Consider the following 19,675-nt stretch of genomic DNA (forward strand, 5'->3'; position numbering starts at 1 on the left):
GGATCTAGGAGGTTCATTATAGTTACTAATTGCACAGGTATTTATCGACCATTTGTTATAGTCCAGCCTCCTGAGCAAGGCACTGAGAATAAAGAGATAAAGACTAAGACCCCCCCCCCCCAAAAAAAAAAAAAAAAAAAAGACTAAGACCCAGCTTTCAAGGAATTCATTGTCTGCTAGGAAAAGATAGACAGTAAATCAGTAATTAAAATAAACTATAATAATTAATTATAATACAGCTCCATAAGGAGTTATGGGAATACACAGGATGTACTTCTAACTCAGATAAGGAAAACTGAGGAGCAGAAAACAGAGGGTACAATGGACAGGAAAGCCTTCCCGAGCAGATCACTTACCGGTGTAACTGCCTTTACTTGGCCAGAGGTGACAGGAGTGGCCACACCACTGTCTGTAATCACAAACTGACCTGGAGGAAGGGTCATCATTTGAATCTCTGATGCTGAAAAACAGAAAATATTCATACTTAAGTGGTCTCAGATTCTAATACAAGTTGTAGAAACAAATACCTAACCAGTGGTCACATTTCCTTTTTTTTTTTTTTAATAAATTATCCATGTATTTTTTTTTTTAAGATTTTATTTATTTAGTCATGACAGACACACAGAGAGAGAGAGAGGCAGAGACACAGGCAGAGGGAGAAACAGGCTCCATGCAGGGAGCCTGACATGGGACTTGATCCCGGGTCTCCAGGATCACACCCTAGGCTGAAGGCAGTGCTAAACGGCTGGGCCACCGGGGCTGCCCTGTCACATTCCTCACTGAGAAATTTTCCATAGATTTGCTTGCTGTAAGAGTCTTGTCATGACATGATTTCTTGACATGTAAAAGTCTTATCATGATATGATCTTGATACTCTGATAAAGAATGATCAGAGGAAGTTAGCAGAGAGTTATAAAATATCAGAAACAATCAATGCATCTCCCCCAAATGTGGCTTCTAAATATCCATAAGACAAATATTCAATAATTTTTTTAAAACCTTGAAATAAGTTACAAAGGTTTACCTGTTAGCTTAATATTTTTATCTTTTACATCCAGATTTGAATCACTGGCAAATGTATGCACACACTATTGCCTACTAATCACAACTTAATCTAACTTGAAGTTTATTTCACCACCAGTGTTATTAAAACAAATTAAAAACAAAGTTCACCCTAGTGTGCAGTTGATGGTTTTTATATAATATTTTCCTCTTAAAGGAACCAAAGTTTCTGGCTTTTGTCCGATTCCAGTGCTGGTGTAGGAAATGTTATAAGTTGAGCCTAGGTCAATGACCTAGATGAAATGGGATCACACCAGCATGCAAGATGCTATAAGAGAATATGGGGTCATGCAGAAAAGACACAGGGGCCAATCTGAGGATGTTCCCATTGGCCAACAATGGGATAATCTGAGCATTAATAAGGGTAACAACTTCAGTAGTTTGAAACACATCTACTGTGTTGAAATATATGAGAATAAAATGATACTAAGACACACACATATATCCCTCACTGCTCACCTGGGATAATACTAAGAAAGAACTCATTATTTTGAAAACTGGTAAATAAAAGATATGAACTAGATATATAAAGCATTTATCCTTCCTTTCCTGTGCAAACTGTGCCTCAGAGTAACCTGTCAGTTAAGATAAAAATTTTTCTTTACAAAAGTTTTCTAGGGGCACTTTGGTGGAGTGCTCAACTCTTGATTTTGGGGTTGTGAGTTCTAGCCCCATATTGAGTCTAGAGATCACTTAACAATAAAATCTTAAAAAAGAAGAAGAAGACGATGACGACGACATCTTCTAGCTGATAAGTGAGTAAAGGATGATAGAATCAGAACATGACAACTTTGTGATCCCTAATGAAACAGTGGAGCAAAGGGAAATGACAGACAACCAAACATTATGTGCCTCCTGACAGAAGTACACACCACCAGTTAGAAGTATTTTGGTGGAAAAAACTGAACGTCAATTTGATCAACCTCCAATCTACAGTGAATAAAAAGGACAGGAGAAAAATCTTAAATGATAACATAGAGATGACAACAGCAAAATCTAAAACATGAGAAATTCTAAAGAATAAATGACCCAGTTTCTTCAACACATAAATTGTAACTTAAAAGACAGAGAAGACATACATTCAAAAATAACAACAAAAGCTGCCTGGCTGGCTCAGTTGGTGGAGCATGTGAATCTTGATATTGGGGGCATGAGTTCAAGCCCCACACTGGGTGTCAAGATTACTTAAAAAAATAAAATCTGGGGATCCCTGGGTGGCTCAGTGGGTCGGAGCCTGCCTTTGGCCCAGGGCACGATCCTGGAGTCCTGGGATCGAGTCCCGCGTCGGGCTCCCCACGTGGAGCCTGCTTCTCCCTCTACCTGTGTCTCTGCCTCTCTCTATGTCTATCATGAATAAATAAATAAAAATTAAAAAAAAAACAAAACCCTCATAAGACATAACCAATTGCAATGTAGGAGCCTTACTGGGGACTCAATTTGAACAAACCAACCATCAAAAAAAAAAAAAAAAATTGTGAGACAATCACAGAAATGCGAACAGTGGATATTTGATGAGTATTAAAAAATTACTGTCATTTATTTTCAAGTTTGATAACAGTACTGTGGTTGCATTTTAAGAAATATTTTGTGGGCATCTAGGTGGCCCAGTCAATTGAGCATGGGACTCTTGGTTTTGGCTCAGGTCATGATCTCAGAGATTGAGCCCTGCATCGGGGTGGAATCTGCTTAAGATTCTCTCTCTGCAGCCCCATACACACTTGTGCTCTAAATAAATAAATAAAATCTTTTAAAAAATATTTACAGATGAAATCATATGGATTATTATATAATTGGGGGACTGGGAAAGAATGATGGGGGTACAAATGAGACAAGATTGGCCCTGAGTTGAAAACCAAAGTTGGATAATGGGTATAAAAGGCATTCATTATACTATTCTACCTCTGTGTATCTTAAATGTTTTCCCTAATAAAAAAATGTCAATTCCAGAATCGTTTCCTCAGGTTAGAATGCTAGCTCATTCTATTATTACCACAGCTATTTGCATCATTCCACATTTCTTTCACAGGAATTAAATGTAGTATAAACGTCTACTTACCAGGCTTCTCCTGGTATTCACCATGAGCAGGAGTCTTTCCTTGGCTACAAACAAGACTCAGCTCTCATTGTGACCACCAATATTTAAGAGGATAGATTGTAAAAATAACCAGGTAGAGTTTGAGCCTGATTCCATACCAAATCTACAGAACATATCCAAAGACCAAGGACAATGGAGACAGATTTAAAGAAAGAAATCAATAAGAGGAGGACCAACACTGGCCTCCCTAACTTCTCAGCCCCTAATGCTCCTAGTTGCTACTATCGAGGTCTAGCTGTTCCTCTATTCCAGACTTTCACTCATAAAGACCTCATACTTCCCGGCTCATATCTGAGGCTGCCATCCTCACCAAAACCATTAGCTATTAGGACTTTCGCAGCCAGCCTTTTGCTGCTTCTGTAGTAATAATTTCAGGGTTTTGAAAGCCATCTACTCATACATCTCCCCCTACTAGATAATGATCTCCTTGAGCCAAAGACTATCTTATAAGGAGAGGCCACACAGTGGGGGGAGTGTAAACTCTGCCTGGGTTCCAATCCTCTAGGTACTAGCTGTGTTCCTTGGGCAAGTGTCTCTGTGTCTGAATTTCCCTATCTGAAAGTGCAAATAACAATTGTACTTATAGGTTGCTGTGAATACTGAATGCAACATATATGTGGTTTAGAATCATTCCTGGCACTTAGTGAGAGCTTAATGAAAGCTGGCTAACATTACTGGGTGGTGTCACTGATATGAATGTCAATATTAATTTTTTATATACCAAGGGTCTAGCACATCCACTGATACAAAGACATCCAATAAATGTTGATGAAAGAGATGAATCACCACCATCAGCATACCCTAGATCCATTTATTCTGCTATTTAATTCATTTGCCTACACTTCCTCTGGCAGTATTCCTGATATCTCTGAATTGGGTGGCTCTTTGAGATCAGAATGCTGCCTTGAATTTGGTCATGAATCTCATTCAAGGACATGCACTATGGAGTGTAAAAAAATGGCCAATGATCCTTTAATTCAGAAAATTTATTCTAAAGCTGATAAAGTTATGACCCATAGCTGTAGGTTCCCCACCCACGAGCTACAGCACTCTGCCTGCTTCTTACTTACAGTAGCCACGGAATGAATTCCAAGCATTGGGTAGATAGGTGTGTTGTACAGAGGAACCTTGCTGCTGCTGCTGGAGAGTCTGGCCTGGCGTAGAGGAGCCGCCCTGTATATGGGAAGGGCTGAGCCCTTGTTGGGACTGCTGGGAGGCAGGACTCAAGGGCTGCCCAGCTACCTAGAGAGAGAGAGAGAGAGAGAAAGCAAGAGTAGAAAATGAATGACTTCCAATATAGTTAAGTCTCACAAATAACTGAAGAAAAGAAATCTGGCTAACATGAATTATAATACTGCAAGTATCACTGCTAAAATAATACTTTAAATAAGAATAGGATTAATGAAAGGCAATCATAACTATCAAATCCCAATTAGTTTTCGAGGGATTATCTACAAGAATATCCAAAAAATTAATTTCACTAAGCTTATTAGAAAGATAAATGAACACAAGAATAATTATCTTCATTACATAAAATCTGAAAAACGGAGAAGCTAAAGAACTTGCCTGTGTCATAAAGTGAATCTATAACACAAACTGAAGTCGAACTCAAACATCACAATTTCCATTGAGTACACTGGGAAATCCGTTTGCCATTCAGGCCCTCCAACTCCAGCTCCAACTACCTTTCCAACCTTTCTCCTAGACATCATTTCCTGTTAGTAACCTAAAGGGTTTCCATAAATATACTGGTTTCCCACCTCTGTGGCTTTATTCACAATGAGCGCACATTCAGATCATAATGCCTTCCCCAACTACCATGTCAAAATCATACCCCTCCTTCAGGACCTAATTCAGACACCACTTCCGCAGAAATATCCTTGGTTCCTTGCTAAACATAATCGTTCCCTTTTCTGAACACTCATAACTTATCTAAATACCCACATCACCCTTAGACCATGGACCTGGAATATGTGTCCCCTTCTAAATGACACTTGGGAACCAGAGTCCTCCATTCCCTGTGGAAATGGCCCTGCACACACTTCCAGGACCTGTAACAAGTCTCTTCCCTGGGTCTGTCACCCTATGGGGTCCTATCTTGTGGCTGTGGGCTCCTCTGATGGTATTTGGGCACATGGGACCAAGGGGGTGGCCATGGGATCAACTTTGCAAGGATGGGGAAAAGGCTGAGACATGTGGTTATACAGAAAGCCCCATGATGTGCAGGGTGGAGGCTGGGTGAGAAGAAACGGGGAGCCTTCCCAGTCTTAGGGAAGGTTGTCCCTGTGCCACCACATTCTGCGAAGTAGTCCCTCCAGCCTAGGGTTCCTTTGTGTGATGCCAGCGGGGGTGGGGAAGATGGGCCCTTTGTGGATACAGGCGACTGTCTGGGACTGGGACAAGTGTCAGAAACCTCAAAGCTGCTCAAGTTCACAGTAGAGGGAGGGGAGGGGCCATCAGATGCTAAGCAGCCTCCCATCTCCAATGCCCCCCAGGAAGCAGGAAGCAGAGAAAGGGCATGTTTCTCCGATGGATTTCCACAGCAATCTGAAGGGCACAGAGTCAGCAAGGGAGGGAGAAAGCCTTTCTCCTGCTTCTTCCCACCTCCACCGGGAAGCTGCCAGTGTCACCCATGCATCTGGCAGAAAGGCAAGTAATTTCAAATTGGCACTATCCGTGTGATTTAGCATCAGTTGTTAGTTTGCATGTACTTTTCAATTTTGTTATCATGAAAAAGTATGTGTCAAGTAGGAAGATAGAATATACATTTTTTTTTAAGTTTTTATTTAAGTTCCAGTTAGTGGGGGCACCTGGGTGGCTCAGTCGGTTAAGCATCTGACTCTTGATTTCAGCTCAGGTCATGATCTCAGGGTCGTGGGATCGAGCCCAGTGTCGGGCTCCCTGGCTCTGCACAAAGAAAATCTGCTTGTCCCTCTCCCTCCCCGCTGCTTGCACTCTCTTCCCCCACCCCCCACTCAATCTCTCTCTAAAATAAATAAATAAAATATTTAAATAAATAAATACATACATAATAAACATAAATCCCAGTATAGTTAGCATACAGTGTAATCTTAGTTGCAGGCGTACAATATAGTGTTTCATCACTTCCATACAACACCCAGTGCTCATCACAAGTGCCGTCCTCACTTCCCATCACCTATTTCACCCATCTCCCCAGCACCTCCCACCTCCCCTCTGGTGACCATCAGTTTGTTCTCTGTAGGTAAAGAGTCTGGGGACACCTGGGTGGCTCAGTCAGCTAAGCATCTGATTTTAGCTCAGGTCATGACCTTGGGACCCTGGGATCAAGCCCCGCATCGGGGTTCCACTCTCAGCGGGGAGTCTGCTTCTCCCTCTCTCTTTCCCTGTCTGTCTCCCTCTCCCTCTGCCCCTCTGCCCACTTACGCTTGCTCTCTCCCTCTCTCTCAAATAAGTAAACAAAATCTTTTTTAAAAAGAGTGTTTCTTGGTTTTCCCCTCTCTCTTTTTTTTTTCCCCTTTGGTTGGTTGTTCGGTTTCTTAAATTCCATGTATAAGTGAGATCATACAATATCTTTCTCTGACTGATTTATTTCACTTAGCATAATAGCCTATAGCTTCATCCATATAGTTGCAAAGAATATATTTTATTGAACAGTTTAGCTTGATTTAAAGCTTTCACCACCTAGACACATGGCACGCAGGCTTTCATGTATACTCTTCTCCTGGAGCCTGTGAATATCAGAGGTGGGTCTACATGCGTCCTTTCTGGTTCAGATACCTTCATGTCATATCCTGTTTACTTCTATATATATAATGTTATATCCCTACTAGACTCCAAGCTCCTTGAGGCCAAGACCTAGAAAAGTTTTATGCAAAAGGAAAGACTTTAATAAACATTTTTTGAATGGATGTAGCTTTGCTATCTCAGTAACAGACTCTATATCATACAAACACCGTATTACACCACAAAGTCACTGTCCCAAAATTCAAGGAACAACTTAGCAACTGCATACTATCAGACAGTCACTTAGAACAAGAAGCAAAGGCTGATGTTGTCCCTAGGATACAAGGTCACAGGGCTCCCGTTGCATAGGGGAAGCTAATCACTTCATGCAAGTGTGTCCATAATGTCAATACAAAAACTGGAACCAAAGATAGGATCTTTAATTAAGGCACCAAAATGAATGGTATCATTTCAACAGTCAAGGGGACTAGGTCTGGAGATAACATGTCTTCATTCTTATTAACATTCCCAGGGTCCCCAGGACCACACAGCCCTGGGTGAGGGGTCGGAGAACATACCTGGGATGACGACGGTGTGGAGGAAGTAGGCTCCGTGACCTGGATGTGCTGTACCTGGATGGCATGCTGGGTGTAGGTCTGAGGGTCGTGGAGCTGGCCAACGTCCACGGTGGACTGCTGAGACTGGTGTGGGGAAGTGGCCTGGAGGGCGGGGAGACCAAGTGCATACTGATTAAGGGGAAGGGAACTCCTTCCAGAGAAAAGGTTCATTTGAAACCATATCACAGCAGAGGAGCCGTCGGAACTTCACATCCAGGGCTTCGCTCCCAGAGAGCCCACGCCTAAGCCAAGCTGGCAGACATTAGAAGAGAAGATAGTTTTAAAAGTTATGCTTATGAAAACATAAGCCTAATGCTATTTAATTCTGGAAGAGAAGGAGCTAAATGGAATACACCTCCTCGTCATGAGCTGAATGAGAAGCTCTTGGGAATCAAAAGCCCTTTTCCCCTTAAGTTTCAATTAAATTTAATACCTTATCCTTGAAAGGTTAAGAGACCAATGAAGAGAATTTGCTTTCAGCTTGTCACGACTGACCTGCTAGAACAGTGGCCCCCAACCTTTTTATGTATCCCAGACATCTCTGAAAAGTCTGGCTAACATATAGTCCCTTTTTCCAGAACAATGTACATATACAGCACACCTTACAGGCTACTTCAGGGATTCACAGGTTCCTCCAAAGCCTGAAGTTAAGAACTGTCTTATAAGAAAAACAAGATAAGAAACAGTCAATCACAGTAGCAACTCCTCACTTCCCACTCTGGTATTAGTCCTAAATTCTCCTATTTTCCTACGTTTTCAGGCCAAATTACTTCAAAGCAACAGGTTTGATCATCTGTGCCTTGAGCACACTTCCTCAGCATAATTAAATGAAACAATAGTTCTGGGAAGATTCCTTCTTTTAGCTCCCTAATCAGTGAGGACAAGCTCCCTAATCAGTGAGAATGAGCTACCAATTATCTGGTAGAAGGAGCGCGGTCGTACCCCTGTGCCAATAACTGTACCTTGTACTGCCTACTACTCAAAACTCGCAATTATTCCTCACAACCTCCCATACCTCTCAGGCATTCGATGCCCAAGTAGGGACTTCGCAAACTGGTCCCCCACCAAGTGGTCAACTTTGGTGCCCAGGGATTCAGAAGAGGCTCAGAAAGAGTTCACGTAATCTATCCTGTGGTAGCACAGGATGACAGTATATACCCGGCAGCCTGAAACCTCTAGGCCGCTACTGACAGAAATCTCTTACACTAAGTCCAGAGCCCTATGCGGCCGGGGGGCTGGGAGAGTTTTACAAATGCCTCAGACTCAGAACTTAACACGCCGAAGCACATTACGTGGGGCCCAGCTCTAGCTGTGAGAACTGGGAATTTCTGTTGACCGCCCCCCCCCCACCGCCCGCACTGCCCACCACCATATTGGCTAGTGATGATACAACATTTGTGAAGGTAAAGAGGAGGATGTGTACCGGAGCCACTTGCACCACTTGAAGCTGTATGTGCTGAGGCTGCTGAAGGCCGGACGTAGACTGTGATACAGGGATATACTGAATTCTCTGGTAGTCCCCCTGCGATGTCCGGTAATCTGTTGTTAAGGTCTGGGACAGTTCTGTCATGGCTTGGGTTAGGAGGTCTGTTGTCTAGAAAAGTCACAAAAAATACATTAGCTGTCAACACCACTGCTGGTACAAATTAGCCCCGAACTCAGATTGGAAAACTCCAAAGGTGAGAAGATGGTGGAAGATTACCTACAGATCCATATCTACCTGTCTATATCAGGCCCGATGGGAGTTACCTAAGAGGTCCGACAGTCTAGCAGCCCAGGAGCAGCGTTGGACATTTCCTGCTATGCCTTCTACGGAGAACTTTGCGAAGGGACAACTAGGAGACCCAAACATAAGCCTAAGGCCCTGGGTAGCAGAGTGAGGGACAATGGGCTACCTTTGCAGCCAATTATATAGCGAGATGGACATGGCTTTGGTATTGGAAGCTGTGACAGGCACTGAAGGGGATGAGGTGCTCTTACCAGTTCACACACTTACCACCACGGTCTCCCCGGTAGCACTGTCTGTGGTTAACACAGCCGGGGTAGCACTGATCACAGCTGTTGTCAGGGGTGGATGTAAGGTGTTAGGGAGCTGGGCATACTCTGGATGCTTCTTTCGAATGTGCTGTACCATCTTGGTCTGAAAAAGTATGGCAAAACGAAGAATCACTACTGGAGTTAGTTATTTGCAATCATTCTCAATTGCAAACCCTGCAAAGATCCCTAAGGTCTTTCAAGTTTTGCCTCAAAAAAATAAGGTGTGGTGCTGACTCTGGGCCTGATCCTCCCAAAGCAACACAGGCTTTGCAAGAGGAAAAGGAAGAGGCTGAAAAGAAACTGAACACCCATGCGACCCCACCCTGTCAGGTAAGGACAGCACATCTCACTGCATCCCCTAATCCCATCAATACCTGTAGCAATCAATCACAAGCTCCCCCCACAACCAAGAATGACCCTTTTTTCAAGATCTATCATGTAAGTTCCTACGTAGTGCTTCTGTAAACCTGAGCTCATGAATGTTAAATATTCCAATGTGAGACCTTCAGTAGACCAAGGGACAAGGAGACCAGTCAAGCGCTCACATTATGTATGAGATATGCTAACTCTGGGGAAATGCCACATATTCTCTTCTCATTCTGGATTTATAATCCCTATTCTCAGGAAGCGGCTTCTTAGCCAGCTGAACTGGGAAAACACTTCCAGTAGACTCCCATCCATTCTGAAGAAGCCAATCATCACCTTCCCTTAAGAGATTCCTTAAATAATGACCTTGATTCAGACGCAGTCAAAGCCCTTCCCATACCTTGCTGCTGTACTGTTTGGAGCAGTGAGGGCAGCAGACCGGAGGGGTGGCTATTGTGCCTGTGAGTTGGGTGTGGGTGCTCAACATCGGATCTGGTTCTCCAGGGCCAGCTGGACGAAGTTTGCGAATGCTTGGTGGGAGCTCAGCCCCTGGATGATTCTTCAGAATATGGGCTTTTCGCTTGCTGGCACTTTTATAAACCTGCAAATTCAAATGCTTTGCCGTGAAAGCAGTATACAGGGGATCCCTGGGTGGCTCAGCAGTTTGGTGCCTGCCTTTGGCCCAGGGTGTGATCCTGGGGACCCAGGATGGAGTCCCACATCGGGCTCCCTGCATGAAGCCTGCTTCTCCCTCTGCTTGTGTCTCTGCCTCTCTCTCTGTGTGTCTCTCATGAATAAATAAATAAAATCTTTTTTTTTAAGCAATATATGGTGCCACTTTCTTACTTTAAAGCAAACTATCTAACAATTCCTTTGTTACATATAAGAAATGAGAAAAAGTATCCATGTATCCCAAAAGAAAATATATTATCAGCTATATTGAAGGATATATAAAATAAGGACATAATATAGACATGGTAGGCAGCCTCCTGGAATTTATACATCTAAGATAGTAATAATAAAAATATCCCTTACCCTGAAGTTTAAGAGGTAGATACACAGTCACAGAAAAACAATTGTTCCAAAGGCCAGTTCATCCCACTTAGCCTTTCTGCAAAAGCTCTCAAATGTTTCCTAGAGCTACATGCCAAAGAATCCTCCAAGACGGCAGGTCTGATAGTGACTAGTACCTATAATGGTGAATCTATGTTTTAAAAAGTTTCCCAGTTTTAAACGGACACGACTACACTATGTAAGGAAACAACATTACAATGAAACAATACGCATATAATCTGCCTTTTTGTAACTGCACAAAAATAAGGATGAAATAGTACAAGTTTTCCATCTCAAAACTCTTCCACATCCTACTCAATCCTACTCAATCTTCCTGAAATTCCGAACCTACTGTATATATTTTACAAGTAGGATGATAGACGCTTTCACTTTGGAGCTTACGAATTTAAAACAAATTCCTATACTAAGCTCTTTGTAAGCCTCTACTTTTGTAACAAAACCACAGAAAGAAGAAAAAAATGTTAAACACAAAGTCAACTAATGCTTAGGAGATACATTTTGGCTTAAAATGAGGCCGCACTTCTAGCCCTTTCTCATCCGAATGGAAAACCAGTGAGAGACAGGGAACCATCTATTGAGAGTAACTCCAAGATCCGAGTGTATACTTATACACGCAGACAAGTAGGTTCTCGCAGGGCTCCCGGAAAGGCATCCCAGCACGGATGGCTTCCCTCTTACCTTGTCACAATACTGACAGAAGTAATCGCGGTTGGGCTTTATGATGGGTAGAGTTAACTCTGGCACTTCCTCTATCTTCATGTCTGGGTGCCTCTTTGATAAGTGATTCACCTAAAGGGGGAAAAAGCAAATGAGAGAAAGAGAGCCCGTTACAAAGAGAAGCAAACCAAACGCCTCCGGTCTTGACAGCTACAAGTCGGAATCCTCTGACGCCATCCCCCAGAACAGTAAGACACGAGGCCAGAACCAGCATTGCCAGGCCCATCCGACACCAAGCCTTAACTTAACAGTCACTGTTGGCAGGGATTAACAGTCATTCAGCAAACCACTGAAGGGGAACTGGGTCACCGTGGATTCCATCAACGCTCTGACTGAAAGGCCCACTGATGGAAAGTGGGAAATCACACTAGCACGAATGTCATGGTTGAATTCTCCCGATGCAAACCTGTCTTCCGTTATTCAGTGCCCTAGCCTTACTGAGGACGCTGAATGAGAGAGACACAAACTCAGGTTCCAAATTTCAAATAATGCTCTATGTCTCTAGTTCTGCCAGAAGCGTGATAAGGTCAAAATGAACTGAAGGCAGAAAACTGGTTGTCCTGAGGTGCCTGCTAACCCAAATCACACACCCTTCTTGGTAGAGCGGTTTCATTCTATTGCTGTTTCGTATCTGGGACAGGGAGGCCTTACAGGGAGCAACTGGGGAGAAGGAAACCCCGCCAGAAAGTATGTTCCAGAACACAGAAGAGAAGAGAGAAATAAAATATAAGAGCAGAGACTGAGCAGGGTCAGGCGAAGTAAAACTAGTAATGAAAAGTGATAGAAGACCTCTCCGGAGAGGTCAGCCGAAATGAGCGGCGGCCCAGGGGGGCAAAGGGAGACGGGAGAGAACCAGGGAGGCATCGCCTGCTCCCGGCTTTTCCCCAGCCACTGACACCCTGCTGCTCGATGCCGTACACAGCACTGCACAAACGCCAGCACCGTAAGCAGAAGCGGGTGGCTCTGGAAGCCTGGGGCACTGACCAGCATGCCTCGCCTCCGGAAGCCCATCATGCACAGGCGGCACTTGAACGTGAAGCTGTCGTAGTCCGTGGACGTGATCCGCGGCTTGAACGTCTTGGAGCGGCTGATGCGGTCCGCTTTCTTGGCCTCCCTCTCCGGGTTATGCATCCTCTGCATATGTTCCCGCAGTTTGTCCTTTCGCTGTTTAGAGAGAATTTTTGAAAAGGCAGGGGAGTGGGGAGCGAGGGTAGAATGATTTTAGTTGAAGGCATTAAAGAAAGCCATACAAGTGGCCCGCAAGCACGACCCCACCAAGAGGCGCCCGAGCGGCTAGGGGGCCGGATGTTCACGGCCACTCTGCCCACGAGCCAGGGAGCGCCTTCCACCGAGCCTTGGTTTTGGGGAAGAAAGAATCGACGTGTATACGGAGAAGATCAAAGGATAGCGGAGTAAGTCTGGAATCGAGAATTACGAGACAAATTGACGAGTAACAGGTAACATTGTATTTACGACACCGTGTATGCTCGGTCCCCATGCATTTTAACAGACATTCTGATATTCTTCCAAACCTCACATGGATTTAAGAATCTCTCATCGTATGGACTTACAAGTGCCTGTAAACAGTCACAGAGCCCACAGTAGGTGGAGCCTACGGCCTAGGTCACAGGTCTTAGTCTGATGACTTAATCTAGTGATACGTGCTGATATGAGTCCACAGAGACAGAAGTCAAGCAGAGCCAATCCCGAGGGGAAAAAAATTCAAAAAATGCCAGCTCCCCTCTTCATTGTGGCTCTCTTCTCTTAGACATATGATTAAACTATTATTGGTCTTTTTAAAAAAGATTTCATTTATTTTTTCATGAGAGACACAGAGAGAGGGGCAGAGACACAGGCAGAGGGAGAAGCAGGCTCCATGCAGGGAGCCCGATGGGGGACTCGATCCCAGGACCCTGGGATCACACCCTGAGTCAAAGGCAGACGCTCAGCCACTGAGCCACCCGGGTGCCCCAAAATATTACTGGTCTGATAAAGATTTTGAACCTTCCTACCAGAACAGTTCTCCCCGAGTTTTGTTTTAGGGACTTTTACTTAACTACTGCCTTTTTTCAGCACATTCATTTAACAAGCATTTCTTGAGTGCCCACCAAGTGTCAGGAACCACTCAAAGTTCAGAGTTCAACGCTAGGACCCCTCACCTACCTCCCTCTTCTGCTGCTGTGGACAGGACCCAACCGCTCTTTCCTCCTACCCCCACCCATCTCATTCCTAGAAAGCCCAGGAGAGAATTTCATAGTCTCCTACTCTGCAATAAAGTCTGGATTATGAGCCCTGCCCTAAATAACAGAATTTCTCCTGACTGTCTTTAGATACAGTGATAAAACTCACCACCTCAGACTTGCATTCCTTTTTCCCCAGCATCAGTATTTGCTAACTTCCCCCCACCCATTCCCTTTAAATGAACAAACTTATTTTAACTGAATCATTAGATAAGTCTGAAAGCCACCTATTACTCACTCTACTACTACTGCTACTACTACTACTGCTACTACTACTACTACTACTACTACTACTGCATGGAGCTCTGCCTACAGAGACAGACGCGTATACTGAAGGCCAAATCTCAGCAAGGCCTTTCCATCCTAACAGCCCTAAGGCCAATCCAGTATGCTCCCACTCTCTCCTCCTGCCTGCATTCTGCTGCTGGATCTGCAGTGTTCCCAAACATCTAGCCTCCCAAGCTAAAGTCCAATTCCAACCTGTCCACACACCCGCCACCCCCCCACCCCCTCGCCTATCAGCCCATCACCCAGACATAGTCCTACCAATTCTCCCTCAAAGGTTTGTCTTGATTATGGGCCCTCTTCTCCATGCCCACTACCGGTACCTTAGTGCAGCCCAGCTCTAAAATGCCCCTGGGGCATCTTCACCCTCTCCCCCTCCTCCTCCTGCCCCTTCTCTAGCAGGCTAACTCTTTCCCACCCTTGGAATCCAACCGTCACCTACCTATGAGGTCTCCCCATACTCCAAATCAGAGTTCATCCTTCTCCTGGAATTTTATTCCCTTTCTCTATTACAGTAGCAGTAATCATTTTTTCGAAGTTTTTGTTCACTTAAGTAATCTCTACACCCAACGTGGGTCTCCAGCTCATGACCACAGGATCCAGAGTAACATGTTTTTCTGACTCAGCCACCCAGGCACCCCTTGTGATGTCGAAGTGATAAGCACTCTGGAATCTATCTAAGGGGCTATTAAAATCAAAGGTTTTTTCTGAAGGCACAGGACATCAAATTTGTTTTCTAGGAAAAATAACTCATTAGAGTCTGAAAAATGAATTGTAGACACATTTTGTTCTTGTACTGCATCAACTTGGCTAAGAGGAACTAACTACATTTACATGGACCCCCTTCCTAGCATGGTTCCCAGTTAGTCTTAGCTAAGAGAGAGACTCATACCAGACCGGGAGGTGGAAATGAAGCAGCAGCCGTGATGCTCTGTGGGTCAGATGCAGGGGTGCCCTGCTCACCCTCACTGTCTCCCACTCAGCAGAAGTTCTCTTGCCAAGAGCAGGTGCCATGGGCAACTCTGTATCCACCACCACAGGCAGCAACATTCCTCCTGGACAGCACCAGCTCTCTTTCATGAGCCCCCTGGAGGTGCCTGGCATCCCAGATTCCCAGGTAATTAATTTTCCATTGTCCACCCAGACCGGGCGTCAGAGAGGCACGTTAATGACTCTCTTCCGATCCTCCAACTCCTCCTGCCAGACCCTTGCTTCTCTATCATCTTCTATAATGAAGTTCGTTCCTAAGAAAAACTCTTACTGCATAACTCCAGTGGGTTTGCTTCTCTGATTGAACCCTGTCTAATCCATCAGGTGAGAGTAAAAGAAAAAATGAAAGGAGCAAGGCTTTTCACATGCCTGGTGCTAAAATGATATCGGCACAAAAGAGATAATAAAAAAAAAAAATCAAATGGTAGGATGGATGGATAGCCAACCACTTAATACCATAAGACAGGGGGTAGCCCCAGTGGCTCAGCGGTTTGGCGCCGCCTTCAGCCCAGGGTGTGATCCTGGAGACCTGGGATCGAGTCTCACATCGGGCTCCCTGCATGGAGCCTGCTTCTCCCTCTGCCTGTGTCTCTGCCTCTCTCTGTATGTCTTTCGTGAATAAATAAAATCTTAAAAAAAAAAATACCATAAGACAGGGATCCTTTTGGATACTTTGTTGGGGCTGTTTTTTAATTAAGAAGCAAAAAAGATGGGGCAGCCGGGTGGCTCAGCAGTTTAGCGCCACCTTCAGCCCAGGGCCTGATCCTGGAGACCCGGGATCAAGTCCCATGTCAGGCTCCCTGCATGGAGCCTGCTTCTCCCTCTGCCTGTGTCTCTGTCTCTCTCTCTCTCTCTCTCTCTGTCTCTCATGAATAAATAAATAAAATTTTAAAAATAAAGATCTCCATTAAAAAAAAGAAGCAAAAAAGAACCTAGGCCTATTTATAGCTTTCACATTAGAGTTTTCTGCAAAGGTCTACACTGTGCTACTGTGTACTGAAAGCCATCAGGATTATATTCCACATCAATTTAAAGTGTGGGAATTACTTCCTATTTCTCTTTATCATCTCCACATTCTATATAATGCATTTTTTAAAATTAGTTTTTCCTTCCTGCATCCATTTCTGACTCTTCCAGTTTCTATGTCAGCATGACCTACAATCAGACTCACTAGTGTTTCTTTATTGAGTGTGAATCATCTGATTTCCCAATGAAGTATACCTTATTATTTTCATATTTACTTGTTTAACTCTTATTCCGGTGTCTCCTGTGGGTGTTCCCCTTGCTTCTTCCAGATTCTAGGTGGCCTACTGCTACTTATGACGTCTTATTTTAATCCTCAGAGTCATTACCATTCCCCAAAGTTGCCTACGCCATTCAGTGATCCACAGATTCTCCACCCTCCTTAAATGACACTCCTGAGACTTTCAGGGCTTCATTACCAGGCTCTGAACAAGTGCTCAATAAAAATCTCTTGATTTGGTAAATAAATGTATTGTTCTCTTAGGAATTCCTCAACAGCAATTTAGTTCAACTCATCGTACGAGCGGATTTTTTTTTTTTTTTAAGGAGATGTGTTACTACTCTATTCGGCAATTAGAATTAATTATTTGGGGAGTATTAAGGTGAGGTTTTTTTCCTGAATTTTATCATGATAACTAAGTCAAACACGAGACACAAAATGCATCTCAAGTTCAGCTCTTTGTAGGTAGGCGATTAACTGATGAAATGACCAGGCATTTGTCCTTTAGCCCGACTTGACTTCAGCGGCCACAAGTACAACCCTTCATACCTTAAACTGCTTCCCGCACGTAGAACACAGGAAATCCTTGCGGTCCGAATGTCGGAGCATGTGCAGGCGCAGCTTGTCAGGACGGCAGAAGGCCTTGTCGCACTCTGTACACTGGTAGATCTTTTCTGAGTGGAAGCTTCGCACGTGTTTCTTCACCTGGCAGTCGAAGACGCGAGAAAGTCAGAGGGCACGGGCAGGGACGGAAAGGACAAACGGTGGCTTATCGACACTAGAGGGAGCCAAACGCATTACCATGGATTTTCATCAACCTGGCGCTAGAATCCAATCAGATGTGATTGATAATTGGCCTCAATCACACATAGTACCCCTGTCACAAAGAAACAGAACAAGTAGCCAGAAAGCCTTATAAATCTTAACCTGCCATATAACTTAAAGAAGAGGAAGAAAGAGTGCTTGCTCAGTCAAAGCCCTGATGGCATGGGGCCCATTTTTCTTTCTTGCTCTCTCTCCTTTTTTTAAGATTAAAAGCAGAGTTCCTCTGTATTTAGATGAATTCTGCTAAATATTATCTACAGAAAGACAAAAAATAATTCTTTCTCACTTTTTCCTGCCTCCAACATGCATAGAAGCAATTTAGCCCCTTTTAAGTAATTGATCCTTTTACATCTTTCCATTAAATCAGGTTCTTAAGAATAAAGACATGAATTAGATGATATAAAATGCATTACGTATTTATGAGAATGATACAATATCAGCATCATTTCGCCTTAGTTGGGACTTATTCCCTGTACTTTTAGATAATTTAAATAAAGGAATACGGCCTCTGAATTCTCTTAGCCATAAATACCCCATGAAGGAGAGCTGTGAATGAGAGCTGGGTAGTGAGTCGTAGCCAACTATTCCTGTAAGACGTTTTGCTTCATTGTTTGAGTCTCTTTTGCCATTAAATTCTGCCATAAGCCACTTTTCTAATTGTTTGTATGAAGTGATAAAATTACCAAGACCCCCAACACTAGCAGAACTATGATCACCTTTCGTTTGGGTAAATTTTTTTTTTTAAGAGACACTATTTTTACTAGATATTTATATTTAATTATTTATTGACTAGCATAGACCTAGCGTATCATCACTTGAAGTTCAAATGAAATCATAAGTATTCTGGAATTTATCCTCACCTATTTTGCTCCAGAATATAGTCCAAGGAAGGAGGTCAGTGCTTGATACGAAAGTATATTATATACCAACTCTCTCTGTTTCCTTCCAAAATGCATGACCTTAGTAAAGCAAGACAGGATACCACAGTGGTAGAGAGAAAATGTTTCCGAGCCAGGAAATGGGAGTATGTCTTCCACAGGCTCTCTACATCTTATGAGTAGAGGGCACTGGCAAAGATGTAAGAAAGACTTTGTAAAAATGATAATCAGATCTGTGTATTTGTTACTTGCAATAAAACTTAAATGTTTCAATGCCAACGTCCGATTTAATTAAGGGTTGTGATAATCTTTTGTTTATCAAAAGTAGCTTGATTGAAGAAATAGCATTCTCAACCATAAAGTTGTCTCAAAGAAGGGATGAAAATGCAGGCGACAGGCAAGTCTCAATTTTCCAAACATCGAAGTTTCTTTTACCAAAAGAAGAAAAAAGTGTACGGGGGAGAAGGGGTCTCAGGCATAGACACTCACCTGGATAAAATCTGGGAATCGTTTCTTACAAGTTGGGCATGTGAAGCAGCCATCATTGATATGAATGGCCACATGATCCTTCAACAAATCAAGGCGGTCAAAGGATTCTGGGCAAAAAATGCAAGAATAAGTCTTCTGGTCCGAATGGAGCTTCATGTGGCTCTCCAAGGACGCACTGCTGATGAAGCCCTTGTTACAGAGATCACAGGTGAGCGGGCAATTCCCCTCCCGCCCGTGGAAGCGCAAATGTTGGTCCAGTTTGTCCTTCTCACGGAAAGCCTTCCCACATTGCAAACACTTAAAAGGCCGGAAGGACTTCCGAATAAACAGATGCTGAAGAGCTGCATTCTGAAAGACACACACAAATACGATTATTTAGCGAGGAAGTCAAGGTGGGTGAGCAGCTCGCACATGTATAGAGAAAGAAGATGATCTCTGCAATCAGACTTTCCAGAGAACTTAAATGCGGGAACACACAGTTGAAAGATTTTCCTGGTGAAGACATTAAAAAGGAAGCCATCCCCAAAGAAGTTCACCCTGAAAAGACAAACCTTTTTTATGTCTTAACAATATTTATGGATGTACAAGTTGTTTTTCTTCCCAAAGAATTTAAGTAACAACCAAAAAGTATTCCCAATCAAGGATTTGTATAATAAAACAAATCCTATAGTTGAGTAGAACAATTGGAGATTTGGAAGAAGCGATGTGGGACAAGTCACACATGCATGAATGAGGATGGAGCAAGTCAGCCAAATGTCACTTGCTGAAGTTCTTGAGACAAAGAATTCAAAGCCTGATTAAAATGTTGAGCAAAGAAAAGAAAAAGAAAAAGAAAAAGAAAAAGAATAAAAAAAACTGAAAAAAAAAAAACTGAAGGGTAGTACTTGCTGGGGAAGGAGACAATGGATACAAGGTTTCTTTGAGGATGATGAAAATGTTCTGGAATTATAGTGGCGATGGTTGCACAACTTTGGGAATATTCTAAACATCACTGCAAAAGGGTGAATTATATCTCAATTTAAGAAAAGGAACTTGAAAAAGAAATGAAGGAT

At 43.3% G+C, this 19,675-nt stretch overlaps 1 protein-coding gene across 6 annotated transcripts in view; it reads right to left on the reverse strand.

The window, feature by feature from the left end:
- The window catches only part of PRDM10 (PR/SET domain 10), a 96,244-nt gene that overhangs the window by 4,756 nt on the left and 71,813 nt on the right, over positions 1–19,675 (reverse strand). For 5 of the 6 annotated variants that reach the window (XM_072822713.1, XM_072822712.1, XM_072822710.1 and 2 more), the window contains 10 exons: positions 18,624–18,971; positions 16,981–17,136; positions 12,658–12,837; positions 11,635–11,745; positions 10,283–10,483; positions 9,476–9,619; positions 8,903–9,073; positions 7,441–7,581; positions 4,228–4,399; positions 357–460 (listed from right to left, as the gene is read on the reverse strand). In XM_072822713.1, the coding sequence (XP_072678814.1) occupies positions 357–460; positions 4,228–4,399; positions 7,441–7,581; positions 8,903–9,073; positions 9,476–9,619; positions 10,283–10,483; positions 11,635–11,745; positions 12,658–12,837; positions 16,981–17,136; positions 18,624–18,971 (1,728 nt within the window). The remainder of the gene's footprint in view (positions 1–356; positions 461–4,227; positions 4,400–7,440; positions 7,582–8,902; positions 9,074–9,475; positions 9,620–10,282; positions 10,484–11,634; positions 11,746–12,657; positions 12,838–16,980; positions 17,137–18,623; positions 18,972–19,675) is intronic. The other variant, XM_072822714.1, reaches the window with a different exon arrangement.

The sequence above is a fragment of the Canis lupus genome, chromosome 3 (genome assembly GCF_048164855.1).
Source record: "Canis lupus baileyi chromosome 3, mCanLup2.hap1, whole genome shotgun sequence".
Taxonomy (NCBI): Eukaryota; Metazoa; Chordata; class Mammalia; order Carnivora; family Canidae; genus Canis; species Canis lupus.